The 20497-nt window shown below is 43.4% G+C and overlaps 1 protein-coding gene across 1 annotated transcript in view; it reads left to right on the top strand.

Annotated features, from left to right (window-relative positions):
* LOC143330588 (rho GTPase-activating protein 20-like) overlaps positions 1 to 18996 on the top strand; it is a 31995-nt gene extending 12999 nt beyond the window's left edge. Inside the window, exons 4-15 of the mRNA XM_076747273.1 lie at positions 649 to 798; positions 1461 to 1502; positions 1844 to 1928; positions 2112 to 2189; positions 2436 to 2502; positions 3008 to 3211; positions 6661 to 6845; positions 7745 to 7909; positions 8850 to 8959; positions 9515 to 9704; positions 15699 to 15813; positions 16847 to 18996. Of these exons, the coding sequence (XP_076603388.1) occupies positions 649 to 798; positions 1461 to 1502; positions 1844 to 1928; positions 2112 to 2189; positions 2436 to 2502; positions 3008 to 3211; positions 6661 to 6845; positions 7745 to 7909; positions 8850 to 8959; positions 9515 to 9704; positions 15699 to 15813; positions 16847 to 18555 (3100 nt within the window). The 3' untranslated portion in view covers positions 18556 to 18996. The remainder of the gene's footprint in view (positions 1 to 648; positions 799 to 1460; positions 1503 to 1843; positions 1929 to 2111; positions 2190 to 2435; positions 2503 to 3007; positions 3212 to 6660; positions 6846 to 7744; positions 7910 to 8849; positions 8960 to 9514; positions 9705 to 15698; positions 15814 to 16846) is intronic.
* Positions 18997 to 20497: the final 1501 nt, after the last annotated feature.

The following is a 20497-nucleotide window of genomic DNA, read 5'->3' as shown; positions in this document are numbered from 1 at the left end:
GTTGGTATGTGTGTTTGAAAAAGTTCTGCATGTGTGTGTGTGTGTGTGTGTGTGTGTGTGTGTTTGTGTTCCTTCGTATCTGTGTAATGGCAGGGACAGTATATGTGCATGCCACATGCGTGCACTTGGAGTCTTTCCCTCTGTAATCACAGATGCAGTGGTGGATAAATACACTTCTACTGTGACACTGCCTGTCTTAAAATGCTGAAAATAGCTTGATCCTTTTAGAATTCTAATCTATGTAAAGCATTTCTTGAGGGACTGCCATGTGTTAGGCGTTTGTGGAAAAATGTTCTATGAAGAAAATTAAAAGTTAGTTTGCAGCAGTGGGCGATGCCAGTTCATTCCTCATGGAAGCCCTTGATATGGGACTTCCATGTTTTCATGCATTCTTTTACAAAGGAACCTTCTTGAGTTTCTCTCATGCAAAGGTTTCCCCCAAATTTAAGATTATCTGACTGACAAATTACAACTTTGGAACACTGGTCCGACAAAACAAACAATTTGGAAATATCATGTCAGGCAATGGGAAATTGTGATGGCGTTTTTCAGTATTACTTTCAGTATGACTAAAACAGATCAACAATGAAAATAATTGTAAGTTGGAGCCCTAGTTTGGTTTCATGTATCTCACTGCGTCTTCTGTAGGTCTCCCACTCATTTCAAGGTGAAATCCCAAGTCCGAGTGTGTGAGATGTGGATGGCCAGCTGCATAGAGGAGGTGTGTGAGGGAAGCACCAACTCAGAGAGGAGCTTCGTCATGGGCTGGCCCACCTGCAACTATGTGGCCACCTTCAGGTACATTCACTCACATCCACACATACAGTACATAAGCAAGTTGTTCATATGCGATAAGAAGGTGAACTGTAGGTTTGTTTTTCAAAGATAATCTTAATTTGATCGAACAGGAGCAAAGTCAATTCAGTTCCCTAAATTTTCTCATATATAGCGTCATTCTCAGTTTACTTGCATTGCATGGCACTTATTCATGCCATGGACATAAAACATATTCCTAGAATGACTCACTTCAGTCTACTTCTCAAAGAGTACGCTATGTTCTGAGGTGCTAATGCAGGAGAGAGGGGAACTAAAAGCTGAACACGCAACCACAAAATCTCTAAACCCTTAAGCACGAAGGCAGTTCCCAGTCATAAAGCTGCTCAATCCAACCGCAGTAGGGCCTGAACAGATACCCACATATGCACAGCGGGCACAAGCATGCAACACACATTCAGATACATTCGCATAATGTGCTGAATATTCATCTTGTCAATGGCGTACACACATCGGTGCTCATTCATACACACACTCATTACATTTTCCATCATCAGGAATCCAGTCATAGCTTGGGGCGAAGTCTGCACTTTTAGCCAGCACTTACATAACGGAGCAAAACAGACAGTTGCTTTGAACATGATTTCCGCTGATTATGTTTTATGACTCTCTTTACTCCTCTGCAGCTCTGAGGAGCACAAGGACAAGTGGTTGGCACTCATCAAAAGGTAAATGCTTGGCTGTACCCTGCAATGTTTTTTTTGTTTTGTTTTGTTTTTCGGGGGGGTATTTTAGCTCATTGTTCATCTTGTAATTGAATTTTCCTTACGTTGCAGCAAAGATTTGATTTGGATAGGACAGAGGAGATAGAAGCCAGCTCAACATGAGTAAACACAGTGTGAATAAACAGGAATTAACTGGCCCGATCGAAGTTATGAGATGAATTTATAAGATCTGAGCCGCTATGACTGGTACAGTCCAGCTAATGCTTTAGTTATATGAACTTAACTTATATTGAAATGCTATTTTTATTTAATCACGGACCTCTTTCCTCTGTTCCAAAACACAGTCGGATAATTGAGGGAAAAGAGAAGGACGACCCCAAGACTATTCCTCTGAAGATATTTGCAAAGGACATTGGAAACTGTGCATATGTAAGATTCCTGTCTTTCCTCTGTGATTTTCGTTGCTTCTATCAGCACAAAGATGAATATCGTTTGATTGCACCCTTGTCTGTCTTTAAGTGGATAAATAATGACATCACTAGCCATGCCACCATTTATGTAACATACAAACAACCAGATATTTCCATGATGTTTTCAAAATGTTTCCACCAGGCCAAGACGCTTGCGGTCAGCAACACTGACAGCACCACTGATGTCATCCGCATGGCTCTGCTGCAGTTTGGCATATCAGTGAGTAACCAGAGACCAGTGCTGATACTCAGCTCTTCATCCAGTGGTTATACTCCAATGTGATGTTACAAACAGTCTCAGGCAATTCTGTGATGTTAGAAGTAGCCTTTGCTGTACCTGTCCAGTCCTGACGTTAAAATGAGGTCCCAAAATATGTAACGCTTCAAAAAACTTTCAAAAACATTTTGAAAGAAAGATCAAGATCCAGCTAAAATAAATTTCTTAATTCTCATCTTCTCTTTCTAGGGCTGCGTTAAAGACCACCGGTTGTGGGTGAACTCCAGTAAGGATGACCCGCCTTACCCTCTCATTGGTGAGCCCACCTGTCATACACATCATTATGAACAGCCCTTTGGTTAAAACACCATCAGAACAGCTACTCTTTTCCCTTGAGACTTTCTTTTTTTCTGCATGTATGCTTACAAGGACATCTTGTCTCCATTCATTAAAGTTAAACAAAAAACCTCCCGCAATGAATATTTTGGAAAACCAGCATTACTGATGCAGAGAATAACCACAGCAGGGATCACTACTGTACCAGCATCAGCAGCACACCAAAAACCCAACATCTGGGAACATTTCAGAGCACATCTTTTGTCACAGTGGCATTTCCGTGACATTCTCTTACCAAAATCTTTTGTTCTCTAGTTCATGCTGAATTCCTAACATCCCTACTCAATACTGCTGATTCATGGCTGCACGGCACAAGTTCTGCCCTAATTTTTATCGGATTTTTGATTTGGCTCAACGTCACATGCAAAGACTGCACATGCACAGACCCATGACTTCTAACCTCTGGACCTTGACCTCTCATTCAGGCCACGAGTTTCCCTTCAGCATTAAGATGAGCCACATTCGGGACGGTGGGAGCAGTGGGGGAGGCCTGGGAGGAGGAGCAGGGAGGGATTCAGCGAGTCCTACAGACTGTCCAGGGGTGCTGCTGCTGGACCAGTGTCTCCCACCAGACACCCAGTGCCAGTTTATCCTCAAACCCAGCAAGGTTGCACCAGGACCGCTTATAGGTAAGAGAGCTGGTCAGGACGGGAGTTCTCATTCTGGGGGTCTGACCCCCACATGATGACATACTGGGAGTCATGACATTTTTCAAAACAAACGTGAAGACATGCTTGTATGTGGGCTGCTTCACTTAAGTGTGAGGTTAAAGTTTAAAAGCACTTTGAACTTCAAAATGAAGAAATTCTTCAGCACGCTGAAGTTATGTATCTGCTGACTGTCACTGAGATGAAACACTGATGAATACTGATGTGACTGACGGAATTTCACAAGGCAACAGTGACATCTTGCTTTTTCCATTCTTCTAACACAAACATCTGGTCTAGTGAAGCCATCATGCTCGTATTTCATTTGGTCTGCTGTGAAGGAAAAATGTCTTCTTGTGGTAATGTTGCATCCTCAAGGTGTACTTCAAAAAGTCAAAGTCAAATTCCTCTCAAACCAAAAATCTCAGTCGGTTAAATGTTTAAAAACAGGCATAGACCATCAACAATGGCCATCTGCTGGTAGACCTTTATGCATTGAGAAGGATGAAGGAAGAACAGCGAAAGTATGTGCTGTGACAGCGAGCTGTGAAAAATAGATAAATCAACATGACAGCTGAGGTTTTCAAGTAGATGGTTGGTCAGTGTCAAGAATCCATCCATAAATCTCATTCTCTTTGAAACCACAAGCAGAAATATGAGGATACAGATGGATGAATGCAGAACAGAAAGTACTTCCTCAGAATTTGTTTCACTTTGGGCTCATTCTTGACAATCAAACACGTAGTCGTGCTGTTCGTTCTGAGGATGAATCAGGAGGTGAACAAGTAGAAAGGGAGCCAACAAGAATGGTGGGAAAGGAGATTTTGGTGGCCGAGGGGCTACGGCAGGGGTCAGGAGAGACGCGGTGTCAAAATAAGAAAAACATCAGATAGACAAAGAGGAAGAAACCCCAGAAGGAACAGATCAGTGCAGGAATAGGAAGATGGAAAGTGAAAAGAGATGACACAGCTATTGAGTAAGTCTGAAGGTCAGTGTAGGTGAAGGAAAAAGAAACAATAGACTGTAGCAGATAGAGACGGAAGAATTTACAGAGGGACGGACGAGGGGACATCAAAAGTGAGAGGGACAGAAAAATGAGGAGGAGGAGGAGAAAGAAAAACAACAGGATGGTGGACAGGAACACACAGAAACCAAGATGGAAAAAGGAGGAGACAAGGTTTAGAGGAAAACAAATTTTGGATAAAAAGTGTGTGTTTGCCAGTCAAGGAGACTTCAGTCTGCCAACCACAAGCTTTGCCTCAGATTCCTTTACCTCAAGCATAACAGCGTCTTACATAAGCGCTCCATGCCAGCCCCGCCGCCGTAGAGGCTTAATCGCTCACACCCAACCCGAAAGCTGTATTTGTGTGTTTATTGAGTGGTAGCCATGGCGAAAGCCCCTTTTGAGGCATTTACTCTCAAACAATGCTGCAGGCAATTCTGCCTCAAAAATAATTGGTATGTGTTTAATAAAGCATTTTTCAAATTCCTCCAAGACTTGCCCATTGCGGCATACTGCATCCAGAGATCCATTTGATTTAACAACACCGCTGTGATAGCATCACTGTTCATCATGAGGCAAAACACCATGTTTTTGTGACATGGCATAAAGACTGAATGTCCCTTTCTGGCAGGATGTCCGACTCGTAAATATCTTTGAAATGTGCATTTGTGGTGGATTCAACGTCTCCGACATTCAAACTGTGACTGAAATTGGACTGAAGACGCTTTATTGGAAAGACATTCATGGACATTGTGGTGTTCTGCTGCTTTGAGGAACCGCTGCACTCATGACCACTAATTTAACATTGTTCTAGAGTTCTTCTAACTGCCATGTCAGTCCCCTTCTAAACAAAATTTGATTGGCATCTCTATCATCAGGACGTTGTTTATCAGTTTCTTCCAAATGGAAAAAGAAACAAACGTCGACTTGACGCTATCAAGCTTCTACGCGTGAATCACTGATCAGGCTAAACGAGTCTGCCTGGTCTGGTGTTTTATTTCTCGTGAGAGCATGGGCAATAAATATGCATCTAGCACCTGTTTTGTAACACGCTAGCAGAAGATTATAGTAGGATGACAGACATTGCCCACCCAGCCGACATGCAGTCTGTCTCCGTGTCCTCGTTCCCTCTCTCTAAACCTGTCCCCTGACTAGAAAGCTGCAATGATGTAACACCTGATTTACAGCGAGGTCATGTTTTTTCTATGATGGCAAGACCTGCTGAGCAGTGCCAGAGCAGGCCTGTAATTCTCTTACTGCTGAACTTTCTTCCAGAGTGTATTTGGGCATGACGCCACAGCAGATCGTTAAATAATGAATTGTATGTGAGGTATGCCGCATATTTTGGCCTTTCGGGCTGCTGGGTCCTCCACCCACTGAAAGAATCTTTTGTTTGTTAGGAGAGTCCCACCCTTGGATACAAATCACAATCGCTTAAAACGTTAATGTTATCATTTCACGATTGTTGGCAAATCAAAGTTGCTACAATTACATTTCACTACAATGGTCCTTTAAAAGATTTACTGCAGTGTTTGCAGCTTTTGCAAAATCCCACGTCACCAGGAGTTCAGCCAGGCCTTTTGGAGTAGTTGCAATCCTGAATGATGCTGCAATGACTGATTATTTCCATTGTCAGTTGATCTATTGAATATTTTCTGATATTAATATTATTTATTGATGAAATGTTCACGCCCATTACAAGTTCCCAGATTCCAAACTGCTGTTATCCAAATGATATAAACACAGAAAAGCAGCGAATCATCACATTTCAGTCAGTGAAACCAGCAGTCTCTTTCCATAAGAGAGATTAGAATAAACAGTAAATGTTTCCTGTACATTTTCATTCATATGTACTTCAGTGCACACACAGTATGCAGGTTCGTGACTGCAGAAGCACGCTGAGCTGTTATGTCATAGAGAAGATGTAGACAACTGACCTGCAGACAGACACACAAACAACACAGGTAGACATGGTGACATGGCACCGCTGAGCAAACACTCGACAAGGAACTCACAGTCACACACCTAAAGAGGCACACAGAGCCCCATACATGCATGCCGTCGCACACAAAAGCCCACATGGATGAACAGACACCTACACACACACACACGCTCACACACACGCACACAAACCTGAAATGAAATTGTGCTGTCAAGCATGAGGGCATGTCTACATGTTTCTCTCTGAATCAGTGGTTCTTCTGTCTTTCTGTCACTCTGAAGTTCACCGCACCATCTCAGACTTTTAGGCGAACTACTTAACAATTCACAACCTACCAGAACAGAGAAATTGAATGTTACAAAACTATTGCATAGGCTTCAGTCTTGCTGTTGCATTCCAGTGACTTCACCAGGCATTACTCAAGCACCAGCAGTTTGGCCCTAACTGAAACCACAGCTCACCTCTTCCTCTTCTCTCTGCTCACAGAGCCTGGTCAGCAGAAGTCTTTTAAGAGGAAGAGGTCTCTGATCAACTGGCCTTTCTGGAAAGGCTCCAACACACAGCTGGATGGCCTGCCACTGTCCCCGACCTCCCCCACTCAGGGACGGCTGTTCGGACGACCCCTGAGCTCCGTCTGCTCTCCGGACCACGGCCTGCCCAAGCCTGTCATGGTGAGCCGAGCGCAGGTCACGCAGGCCAGCAGGAGGGGTCAGGGCCTCGTCTGGAGGGGTCACGAGATGATTTGGGGTTCAAAGTGTATTTGGGGAAAGGGAGAGGTATTGATATGGGGAAATAGATTCATTTTTACATTGCAGATTTGTCTGATATAGCACTATGTATACTATATACAGTCATCACAGATAAATGGGTTAAATTGAAAATTATAAATTAAAGAAATAACGGACAAACTGGAATTACCAGAGAAGTGAAAGCCGAGTCTGTTCAATCAATCCAGAGTCTGCACTCAGCAAAATGTTTCCTTTTTTTTTTTTACACAGTGCTCTGAAGAACCCTTTTAGAAAGGCCTTTTTAGACTGGTCCCACATTAAGCCTTCATTGGATTTGAAAGAATAAATGAAATGATAAGACTTTTCTAGATTCAGATTTCCATCCAATCCAAATTTTTGACAGTTTACAATTTTATTAATTCAGATCCATGTTGAAAAATCATTAAAAAAAATAATTGAAGAGTCTTTCTGCCCTTTGTAAATCATAAAAACCCATTCAAGGCTGCACAAACAGACAGATTCACAGTATTCGCCCAAATGAAATTGTTCGGGGGAATGTTGAATCAAAAACAAACCAAACAGTCAGTAGAGCCCGAGAGAGCTTCATTCACTTAATCCCTGTCTGTTTGATTTCCTTTGGTTTAAACATCACTGGACTTCTGGCAGGATTTCTGAGCAATTAAGTCCTTTGGTGTCAAACATTAAATGCTTTCTGCTCACATGCAGAGGTGCTCACTGCAGCTTTGGAGTTCTTGCTCATGTCTGTGATAAAAACTTGCTGACTTCTCTGTGCTGTTTTGAGATTTTATGTAGGTAACCTTCCCTCTCCCTGTTCCCTCCAGGACATGTTGGTGTTCCTGTACCTGGAGGGGCCGTACACCAGAGGCGTCTTCAGGCGGTCAGCTGGGGCCAAAGCCTGCCGGGAGCTTCGGGACAGACTGGACAGCGGGGCCGAGGACCCTGAGATCACACACCAGTCTGTGTTCGTCATTGCTGCTGTCCTCAAGGTAACACACACACCCACATCAACACACGCACTCAACCACACACAGCTCTGCCCTGTCTCACTGGTTTGAAACCAGACAACAGAAAGCAGGAGCGACTGATGTGAGTCCAAAGTCACATAAGTCCAGACAGGATAATCTGTCTCTGCACAGCCAGGCAGGCTGCCAGTCACACACACACACAAGGTGCTCATTGTTCCACATCCAGGCCAAACAGCCACCACAACGTCGGGCCTCCAGGGAGCAGCTGAGGTGGTTTGGGGTTTTACACAGAACCGATTCATCCATCTTTTTGTTGTGTTTTTCTGCACAATGGACATGGATTGTGCCTCAACGTTGATGTTGATCAATTAGTCCACTGACTGAAAATGAATTGATGGTAATTGTAATAGCACTTGTACCTGAAGTGTTATTTCTCAAGTGGAAATACAGGAACATGGATGCATTCATTAAATAATGAATACGAGTCTTTATCGCTATTTCTTCTAATTATTTTACACATTGTCAGTCTGCTATAAGAGTGTTATGGAAGGGATCCTTTTATGTATCATGGAAAACAAATTCCCACTCAGGATGTCTTGTATTTTGGTATCTGTGCCCTTATTTCCACTACGCTTCTGACCATGTGATATTTTACTTTTTGACCTTATTACCTTGATGGCTATTTCTGTTAATTCCTCATGGTGTTTCATGCACAAGATAACCTAATTTCTGTGGCACTGTGGAATATTTTTTTTTATTTAATCTATGAAAATACATTAGAACATTTGTAAGGCTTGTTGTTCATACACCTGATGAAGGTTGAAATGTTGCATGAATCAACGATGAAATAAACCAGCAGTGACATAATGTCTAATAATTTTTATTTTTTATTGAAGCAAAAATACAAAACATTTGCTGGATACAACTTCTCAAATGCAAGATGTGTGTTTTTTTTATACAGGATTTTCTGCGAAGTATCCCGGGCAGCCTGCTGTGTGTGGACCTGTACAACCAGTGGATGGATGTGATGGAAGGAGACGGAGGCGAGGAGAGGACACAAGCTGTCCAGAGGTAGGAAATACATCGTCATGCATCATATTCAATGCCAAAACCTACGGCTAATTTTACAGTCATAATATGCAGTACAATATGTTACTGTCTCTCACACGCGCACATGCACACACACACACACACACACACACACACACACACACACACAAACAGACATTCGTTACAGACGGGTGAGAGACACTTCTCTATGACATGGTTTTTCCTGTAATTTCACACTGTTTATGTCTAGAGAGAGAAAGAAAGACAGACAGAGGGCATCACTTCAATTCCAGAAGCAACAAACTAAATTCCTTTTGCTTGGGAAAGTAAAAAACAAGTAACATGAAAGCAACAATGAAAATGTTTGTGGAGAAATTCCTGTGGAGCCTGAGATCAGCAAACAACACAAACACACACTCACACACACACACACACACACACACACACACACACACACACACACACGCTGTGAGAAGGCAGAATGAGTGTTTCAGGGTGTGTTTTGTGATGGCTGTGGGTTTAGCATTTACCCTCCTTCCATGCTTCCCTCCGTCCTGCCTGTCCTCTCTCTCTCAGGTTGCTCCATCTCCTGCCCAGTGACAACCTGCTTCTGCTGAGACATGTGATCGCCGTGCTGCACTGTATCCAAGGCAACGCCCAGGACAACCAGATGAATGCCTTCAACCTGTCCGTCTGCATCGCTCCCAGCATGCTTTGGGCTCCAGTGCCAAGCACCCCCGAGATGGAGGGAGAAGGTACCAAAAAGGTGAGGGGGAACACATGCACACAGATTCTACCATTCTGGCTAATGCATCTAATAATTAAACCTCAGATCTTGTAGATGATTATATTTCATGGAATAGTTTGGGAAACATGCTTATTTGCTTTCTTGCTGAGATTGATACTAGGGGTGCAACCAAAATCTAAGTTCCCAATCATATATGGCAAATAAAAGCAGCAAATACCCTCATGAAGATTCCAGGAAACAGTGGGAGACTCAGAGAAGTTACTGCTCATGGCCAAAAAATAGTCCCGCTCATGGCCCCCTTGTAAAACCACAAATTGTTGTTTATACACTTTGGTTTCTGTACAGATGTAACGTGAAAATTGTCAAGCTTTAGGGATGCTGGTAGGCAGATTTAGTTAGCTTTGGACAGGACCAGGCTGCTTTTTCCCTGTTTCCAGTCTTTTGCTAAGCTAAGCTAAACGACTGCTGTCTCCCACTTCACATTGAACGTACAGACATGAGGGTGGTATCAATATTCTCATCTAACTCTTGGCAAGAAAGCAAAAAAGTTTATTTCCAAAACATCAAACTGAACAACTCTGAATACACTGAGCTGCTACAGATGTGCGTGTTTAAGTGTGTGTGCGTGTGTATGTCTTACTGAGAGGGTGCAAACTGAGGAATTTAACGTTTCAGTGGAATAACAGAAGCAAACCGCCTCAGCATGAGTGTGTACGTGCTGCTGTGATGTATGAAACACACGTGACCAGACAGACAGACGAGTTAAGATATCTAGATTTTACTGACACAAGCACATTGTGTGTGCACATCCATACAGCGTGTGTTCACATGCACACACCATCCCTGTCAGACTGACAGCCATTTGTCAGCAGACTCGAGGTTGGCCTGCGGATGTGAGCGCTCACCTCGGAGCAGGAGCTGACCCACTAACACACAGCTGTAACACACACACTAAATCGGTCACATACACACACATGCTCAGTCACGTTCACATGTCATCACTGACAATCCCTCATAAGCTAAAATCACAACATTCTTACACTCTGCCGAGCTCGAGACCCCCGAGCTGAGAGCAAGACTTGACAGGAAAGAGGAAAGCCTCACAGTTTCATGCTGACTTACTCACACAGGAAAATATATGTATGTGTTTTTCCACTTAGGTGATTATGACACCCTCAAAGGCCTAGTTCTCCCAAATATTAAAAAAACAAACAAACATACTTTTTCATGGTATCCAGCCGTGCAGATAGATTTGATTTTATTTACTCAGCATTCAAAACTGTTTCTTTCTCTTCTGCATTCATCTTTGAGTTAAGTTCTTCCTAAACGCTGTTCACCAGGAATATCTTTGAGCTCTAATATCTGATCATAACAGGCAGCCAACAAATCGTAATAGTAACAGTTTTTCACATCTTTACCTTTTTGTGATATTTTTTCTGATACAAAATTTGAATTGGAGTCAGCTCAACAGTGAAGCAACGTTGCTCTCTCTTTCTCCCTCATAACTCGGCCAGCCAGGTTAACCTGAAATGACTTAATTCCTCAACAGTGGCAGCGGCCAGAGCCCACAAAGGAAGGCCCCTCGCCCACCAGAGCCCATCTCGCTGTTACTGAGACATAAAGCATACAAAGCTTTTTGATTTGTGGTCAAATTGGAAAGTCAGAGAATTAAATTACACACAATCTCTGTGGGTGGCTGGTTTGCTTATCTTAGTGTGTGTGTGAGTATGTGTGTATGCTTAAGGTGGTTGAGGGTCATTGAGAAAACACGTGAAGAATTTCCTATAGAATCCTTTAGCAGAAAATTGTGTCGCCGAAACACCCCCTTCTTTCCCTGTTCACACACACACACACACACACACACACACACACACACACACACACACTTGTCAGCACAAATACCCTCTGCACCCACAAATACCTAAATATCTCTTTCACAAATACTCCCCTGATAACACTTTCCCTCTCACACACTGCTTGTTTGTGTGTGCAACCTGAGCACAGGAGGTCTTTTTCTTGGAAAAAACTTTAAAAAATACAGCGAGATTTCAACATTTCCCTCCTTGCGGTCAGAGTCGGGGGCCAGTTTAAACGAGTGTCGGCCCCTGGCTGTGTAATGGCCAGTTTCCAACCATGTCTGGAGACACGTGAACGCTCAGTTTTGGCCAACTTAGCTTAGTCTCTGTGCCACTGTCTCTTTCATGCAGCATATAATTTGAATGTTTTTGGCTAAATATAGCCTTTAAGGAGTTTCTGAGGTAAATACAGCTTCAGTTTGTGTATTACTTAAGATGGAGACAGAGGGACAAATCGTTCAAAAGAATGTTTTTTCTCTTGATCTTGATCAAACTTTTACTTACTGCTTCGTTACGTCTTTTAATTCCAGTGACCTCTCTGCATTACAGTAACAGACAGCATACAGAGGAACGGAAAAGTGAAACTGCTGGGAGACTGATGACCTCAGAAATACTCAGAAATGACCCTCTAACACACAGCTGTGACATCTCTCAATGCATGCACACACCCACGCACATGTGCAGATAGTGTATACGCCGCATGTTATCCAGCCGCAGTGTAGCGTACTGTCATTGTATAGAGTCCGCCGTCAACCTGCATTCATACCGCAGATTTGTTCTGAATGAGAGAGTTTAAGATAACATTCTGTTGAGTTAAAGAAGAAGAAGCAGTTGTGAATGGGTTGTTGATGGAGGAGTGACAGTCTCCTGGATGCCCTCAGGCTTTTTCTAACAGTGCTCCGTGTCACGTAGCAGCCCTCTCGGAGTGACAGTGAGGAATGCTCAGTGAATGATTGAAGGAGGGCAGGAAGGCTAAATGAAAAGAGTGAATCAAGAGAGGGAAGTAGAAAACCTAAGAAAGGAGGCGAAAGAATGAAAGTGGTTAATGCAATAGAAAGAAAAAGGAAAGAGGAAGAAGGAAATAGGCTTGTTTTTGATGAAATAACACTGTTGACATTTTGGTGGATATTGAATTTTAAGGTCTAGAAGTCGAGCAAATGTAACTTCCATCCATCCGCAGATGGAAAAAAGAGTATCACCAACAAAACAGGAAGGAACCCTAATTATTATAGGCCTGCTATTGAGCGCTCTTGGCTACAAGTTGTGGATTTTTACATTGTTTGACAATAATGTGGCTTTAATTCAGACGTACTAGCCTATTTTAACTAAATGTATCTGTAATTATGCATTTGGGTCCAATTGGGCTGCTTCAGCCTATTGTTTGAGACTGTCCTCAACAACAGCACTGCTGATACTCACAGGCCTGGCAGTATTTTAACCCCACACATAGAGAAATGTAGTCATTATAATGCAGTTGGAACAATATTGAGCCCAGTTCCAACTGAGACGCGTAGACGTTTGACACGCACTCTAAACCTCAAATATCTGAAGCATTGATTTGGGAATTTGCACTATTGATTACACGCTGCTCTCTTGCCAATTGGCAGTGAAAATGCCTGTCAATGAGATGCTGGACTTCAGGAATGAGACTGTGGGATGTCATTGTGCACTGATAGTAAACAGATGTCTCAGAGTAGCAATGATATCTAAAGGTAACCTATAATCAGAGTTTATTCTCTGAAAGGTGATTGGGTAGATTCCCCCTCACTGAAAGCCCTCTGTTATTTTCAGTGGGATATGAAGGCACATAGTGAAAATGTTGTAAGAGGCGGTGCAGACGCCACGACTAAGCAGCTGTGGGATATCTACCTGCAGACTTTAGTCCTCTCAGCCATGTTGGAGACAATGAGGAAGGATCACAGGCAGATGAGACATTTGTACATTCCTTTTGGCGTGTTGCATAAGTGTTTTTTAAATGTCACTGCAGGTTATGGGTGGCAGAGTGGAGAATTACGCATAATCCTTGTAAAACGTGGCCTCATGGTTTTAGTACAGCAGTCATTAGTATATTAGTTGTGTCTGATGAGAGGCAGTGTAGCACAGAGGAGGCTAAACCAGAAGGTTAATGTTGCATTTGCTCTCTGGTAACAATTCCGGGGGATTAACTGTCTCTGACCGCCAAAATAAAACTACCATGGAACTTATTATGTTATGTAACTCTGAAGATGCAGCTCTCATGTCCCGTCATCTGTCAGGTAAAACACGAACAGTTTTTATTATTTTTTTCTGGTTGGGTGAACACCATAAAATCCTCAAGAATATCTTGTGTAAGAGTCGTGCTGCAGGCTGTTGTCACGCTGCATTTGGACAGCCAGCATTCTCTGAGAAAGGTACGACTAAGTGGAAGGTCCTGCAGACGACATAAAGGGTTTGCCGTTATATCAGAGGCTTTAAAGCCAAGTTGAAAAATCTGCTCAAAGCTACTCAACTGTGTGACCACTGACTTCACTGCCTCTGTTTTGTCCTCAAATATCCCCGCTTTGAATTTGTCTAACGTACGTTCTTGCTGACACTGTGTGTGATTTTGTATTACGTGCCCCGTTTGTCTGGTTTCATTAGTGCTGTTCTGTTAATGTGTGTTTCAGTACAGTGGAAAAAAAAAAAAAACTTTCTTATTTTAATGATAAATTTTGGTCAGTTTTCTTCAAAAAAAAATCACAGTACACTGAAATGTTTCGACCTGTTTCTAATATAATTCAACTTGTTTCAAGACTTTTGTTGAATTTGTCATAAGATTTTTTTTAAACAAGTTGATTTTAGTGGAAACAGGTTAAATGATCTCATCACTCATGATATTTGTGTTTCGGGAAAATAACTTTTATAACTTAACAATGAGCAGATACTTCACAGTGCAGCCTGACTGCGCGCTGTGGAGCCACACAGACTCTTCTTCTCAACACTGAGTCACATAACGCACATGGACACCACACAGACAGTGAACAGACAACATCTGGCCAACAAACAAACAAACAGAGAGGCCGTAAAGTTTTCTGTCTGCTGTGTTTTTCATAGTGTCACAGAAGTGGAGCAATGGCAGGAAAAACAGCTCATTTCTAAACACAACAGATTTTAGTGGAAACTTTCCACAAGGCGTGGAGGATGTGACTCCAGTGTTTCTGACTGGCGCTGGTGTTCGCCGATTATTTGTGTCATAGGACGTCATGTGCGTTTAGTCAGTTTTGTCTGCTTAGTTTAAAAGGCGGCGCTTCCAGCCAAGTGCTGTGATTTGTTTGAGGACAGATTCCAAATGGGCTGATTATTCCCAAAAAGCACAGACATGCTGTGTCAACTCTTTGGGAAAAAAGCCGACAGTTCACATTGGAAGCAAACTGTGAAACTCCCTTTATGGCATTATTAGCTGGTTTTTGGGCATGTGCTGCTAAATGTGATGATGAGTACAGTAATGTGCATTATCTTAGAAGACACGAAACCCTGTGCTGTCAGAAAAGCTCCAGTCAAACACTCCTACGCTGTATTTGCCCGTCTTGGTCATTCTACAAGCATTTGAGCGAGTGATAATCAAAGCCAAGGCATGATGTCACGTGTTATTATCAGGACATTATCCAGAACTGGGAAAAAGGAGTTTGATGTTTTCTTGGTCAGTGTGGAATGCAAATACTCGTGTAGTTGGAAGGTCGACATCAGTGCAAACAAACAAACGAACACAAACTTTTCTCAGAGTGATAATGTGGGACACACAAAAAACACAGCTTCGAACAGCTGTTTGGAGCTCATGTCGTATAGATATTTAGGTCATGATTTCACAAGATGAAGCATCCAGAAGCTGCAGTACAAGCAACTACACACTAGTCTCATGCCATCATATCCACAGCTAATTAATGGGTGCGTATGTGTGCGAGTGTGTGTATGCATTCCACTTAGCCATTTTTTCTTTTTTTGCAGAGTTTGCTCAGCCTGTTTTGCTGAACTTTGGTTGGTTCCCTGAGGAACTGCCTGAGCAGCTGAAGTTCTGCATAACCAATAACAGAATCACACTTTCATCCAACTGTACAACAATGAGAACAAATGGTCAGCAGCTGCAGCAAAGCAAAGTCAAAGCGTTCATGCTGTGACCAGGTGGTGCTTCTCCCTGCAGGTGTGTGAGCTGGTTCGCTTCCTCATTGAGAACTGCTGCAGTGTTCTGGGAGAAGACGTGACCTCGCTGTTCAGAAGCTTCAGCCAGAAGAGCAGCAGCAGTGACCATGGATCAGGTAAGAACTGAGAGTAGATGGTGAAGAGAATAACTGTATTTGTCTCTGACCCATGTTGGAAATGTCACGAAACTAGAAGCAGAAATGAAGCAAAAGACAACATTGAGGATTTGTCTTAGTTCTTAATGAGGGTCACAGTCAAGGTCAAAGTCTTTATCAAACTGTGTGTGTGGCTGAACAGCAGCTCTGAAAGTGCTTCCTCACTGACAATGCTTCAGTGTTTCACCTCCAAAAATATTGTAACAAGGTGCTTTGAGACTGACTCGCTCACTGTGTGTGTGCGTGTCTGTGTGTGTGTGTGTGTGTGTGTGTGTGTGCCAATGACCTAGGCTCTTTGAGGCCTGTTGATTGGGGTCAGCAGACTGACCTGCAGTCATTTCAATGATTGCCAGGGTCACAGGTGCTGATTAATGCAGCGTTGAATCTCCCCATTCATAAATACCACTAACTTTCTTCCTGATGCTATAAATAACCACTGGAGGTCAAGGAGCACAACGCAAGACGAAACTTTGTCCCCTGTTCTCCTCGGCTCCAGCAGTGAACTCTGGCTTTGTTCATTTAGTTCCCGGGTCAAGATTTTTTAGTTTCTCTCAGACTCAAACTCACTTGTTGTGGATGGAGTTTGTACGCGGAGTGAACGGCAGGATGTCAGAGGTGTAGCTATGGTTTTTATTTTTGTAGGTCATTGAGTAAATAAATAAAGTTTGCTCTGTGTCAGCTTGGATTGCTAGTAGGTAGAAACATCCTAAATTGGATCCTTTCATTAAAAGGAATGTCTGCAAAAGCTGTACAATTTGAGAACTACTTTAAAATTAGAGGAAAGATAATGGTACAATAAGACTGGCGAGTAAACTTTCTGTATTTTGGTTGCTTAGTGATTGTGTTTCTGTGTGTTTTTGAACTGATTTTATAGTAATTTCACGATTCCACAGTTAATCTTGTTTAGTCAAAGTCTCATAACAATATTCTTTCTCTCCTCTTCCTCCTCATTTCTTATCCTGTCTTTCTTTCCACCATGTCTTTCTCTTTCCAGATGTGTCGTCTTTCCAGATGAACGACTCGTCCTATGACAGTCTGGAGAACGAGCTGAACGACGACCCCGAGTCTCCCTACCAGGAACAGCTGCCCCTTCGTGACAAAGACAAGCCGGACAGCCGCAGCCGTGACTCCGTCATCACCCTCAGTGACTGCGAACCAGACCCCGACCCTGAGAGCGACCTTCAGCTGCAGCTCCCCCCGTTGGCCAGACCCAGGAGGTTCAGCCCTGCAGTTCGGCAGCCTCGCACCCGACAGGCCAACGGCCAGTCACAGGGCCCCAGGAGGCTGAGAAGGAGCTCAGAGCCCGCCCTGGCCCTGGCAAGCACAACACCCTTGGCCGTAGTGACTGTTCAGACCGATAACCACCGCCTGCCAGTAAGGAAGGCGAGCTATGATGCTGCCATGGAGGGAGAGGGCGAGGAGGACGAGGTGTTTCTGGAGCAGGGCCTGAACGTACTGCAGCTGAAGGAGGAGGAAGAGGATGGATGTGAGAAGGGAGGAGCCAAAGTCCAGAATAGTGGGCGGAGGAAGCTGAAACACACCGCTCCACCTCCATTGAGACTGGATGCCAGCTGTTCCAGTCTTTCGTCACCAGCAACCTCACCCACAGGCTCCTCCCTCAGCTCTTTAGACTCCGCCTTCTCACAGTACTCTACTGACTATGCCACCAATGGGGTGATTCCATTGGCTGAGCCTGCTCCTCTGTCCCCTGTGTTTCCTGGACGGCCCCAGCTGTCACCCAGGGGTTCCCCTCCTCAGAGGGAGGCCCCACCTCATTGGCCACAGTCCACCCAGCCCCCTCGGACCAGCCAAACCCCCTCCCACTCTCATGGCCTCCACCCTAACACATGGCTGAAGAAGGAACGCCGCCTGTCACTAAGGCAACCTGATAATGGACACACAGAGGAGGACTTGCCTGAGGTTAATGGGAAGACCCAACCAACCAGTAATGGGTACTCCACCGGTGCCCAGGAGGCCACGGTGACGAACCGAGACTGCCAACGGAGATCCAGCAGTCCCCCGTCATACCAGCAGGCTCTGCTGCAGCTGCAGCGCAGCCGCTCCCCTTTCTACAGGGGGACAGAGAAACCTCTGACAGTCAGAGAGCTAAGGCAGCTCCATGACCAGACCTGCACCTACAGACCCCCGATCCCAGCCTCCACCCACAACGCCAAACCACACACAGGAAGTGAGGTTACACAGAGACTGGCTAGAAATGAGTGGATGCAGCCCCCACAGGGTGTTTTCTATGGACAGAGTGCCACCACTCTAGTCCTCCAGCGGCAAAAATCCCACTCTCTAACTCCAGCCATGGAGGGACACAAAGGGAGGAAGAACCTTGCCCTTCCCCGCAGAGCATCTGAACCTGCCAAGGTCACTGCAAACTCAAACCCCACTTCCAGCCTCTCCCTGGACAGACCACACACTTCAAAAGGTCAGCCCCAAGATGGCGGTCTGAGAGTGTCAGAGGTGGAGCCCAACCACGCTGAGCCACGCTTCTGCCTGTCTCCCTCCGCCACCCGGGCTGTAAGGGACTATTTTTCCTCCCAGAGTCAAGAAGATGGAGATTCCTGCCTGAGGAGGAGTCAAGAGGTGGCACTAGCTATTGTGCAGGGGAAAAGGGAGTGGCAGAGCAGGCGGTGCAGTGACCCACGAGTGGACGAGTTTGACCAGCTTTTTTTTGCAGAAGAGTCATATGTGTAAATAAGGACTTTGTACAGACAAACTGTGTATAAGAGACTGTTTTTTTTTTTTGTTTTTTTTTTAATCTCACTTGTCCACTTGTGTACAACTGTCTTCATTGTTGATGCAGTGATATTTCTCCATATTATTTTCCCTCTTTGTCCTTCTGGCAGCAGTAGTGGCCAGATTACTGTAATGGTACATCCAAGTTTTAAGATTTTAAAAGGTACAGATACACTTAAAATTCGCAATATTCTACAAAAGAAGTTTAAAAGCACCTCATGTATTTGAAAGTGACATTGCTTTGTAGCACTACAGTTAGGATCCTCAAAAAATATATATATTGATGCCTGATTCAGTGAATTCATTACAAAGACTGGACATATGGATCCATACACAATCATTAAAGCTGCTGTCAAAAGGGGTTAATAGTAAAACTCTTGCAGCAAAATCTGGTTCCTGAAAAAAAAAAAATTCTCCGGCAGTGTGACCTTATTTTGCCTTTGGAATGCATCATTGCGTTTTTAGCCTTTAAAGAAAAAATGAAGGATAGTCCTTCAGAAATGAAAACAAAAGGACAAGGGACCCTTTTTTCATTCTCTGAAAGCTTTTAAAATGAAAGTCTATTTTTATCACTTCCAAAGCCAACAGAAAATCCATTAAGTCTGATGGAAAATTTAATTATATGTTTCGTTTTTCCAGCAAAACACATCAACTTTTATGAAAAAAATGACTTAATGAGCATGAAAATTCAGATTTCCCTCGATATTATCATACTCATTGCAGTTTTTGTGCAGAGAGAAATGCATAAAGCTCACCATTTTTGAGGAGATACCAATGTTGGTACAATAAACATTAACGCTGCTCTCTGCAGCAGTAATGATAATAGTAAGTTCAAGACGACTGCTCTGTCTTCATGCAAATACTATGAACATGCTTTTAGCTTTATCCACAACACCTGTGCTGTTTGCTGGAGTGCCAGAGGAGGAACGTGTTAAGGCAGATGACCCCGCTGTACATACTTATTCCTTCAGAAAACAGAACATCTTTGACTATTTTAATGGTGTTTGTACCTTTATGACCAATTACATCTGTAAAGTGAAACAGTTTTCACCCAGAGGGTAAAACGTTTGTCGGTGTGAATCAGTAGGGTCGGTATTTATTCATATGAGCTGAGTTTCCAGACACGCAGCACAAAACGTTGTGCTCTGTAGCTCTGGTTTATATCGCTGTGACCTGGGAGGGAGCAGGGGATGAAGATGGAAAAACTGTTGATGTGTGTTTGTGTGTAAGAAATTCAGATCCTCCTGAATATGATGTGATAATCAACAGCGTGTCCTGAGCAGGAATGTGAGAAAACGTGTGCCATTGAGGGAGAACCCTCCTTTATTCTTGCTTTTATAGCACGTCATTATTCTCACCATGAAACACAGGAATGACAAGGACATGGCCTGTTGTGTGTGTGTGTGTGTGTGTGTGTGTGTGTGTGTGTGTGTGTGTGTGTGTACATGCGTGTGTGTTGGGTTGAATGTGCCATTGAAAAAGTGTTGTTTTATCCATAATATGGTCTTTTCGTTGCAGCGCTGCCACTACTGCAGTGCTGATTTCTTAGGTGACACTTAACAATAAATGACCTTCTTTCACTGTGCATTAATTAATTTGACATTTAAAAACGTATCAACAGCATATTCTCAGTACAATGTAACAGCAGTTTTCATGAGTAGTAACACAGTGTTATTATGAACTTAACATAGCTTTTCCACAGGATCACACACTGGAACAAGGGCATTGTCATGTTAAGTGTTGCCATTTTAAATGGTCTCAAAAAGTAGTTTATCCTGTATTATTAATATTATAATTGTTATCTCCATTACAGTGAAATGTGTTCAACGTGTATAGCTCTGCATATTTATGATACAGAAATATATGATTATATATAAATATATTATCTTGTTACTTTGGT

The sequence above is a fragment of the Chaetodon auriga genome, chromosome 13 (genome assembly GCF_051107435.1).
Source record: "Chaetodon auriga isolate fChaAug3 chromosome 13, fChaAug3.hap1, whole genome shotgun sequence".
NCBI lineage: Eukaryota > Metazoa > Chordata > Actinopteri > Chaetodontiformes > Chaetodontidae > Chaetodon > Chaetodon auriga.
The sequence above is the reverse complement of the archived record's forward strand: the minus strand, read 5'-3'. Positions and strand labels throughout refer to the sequence as shown.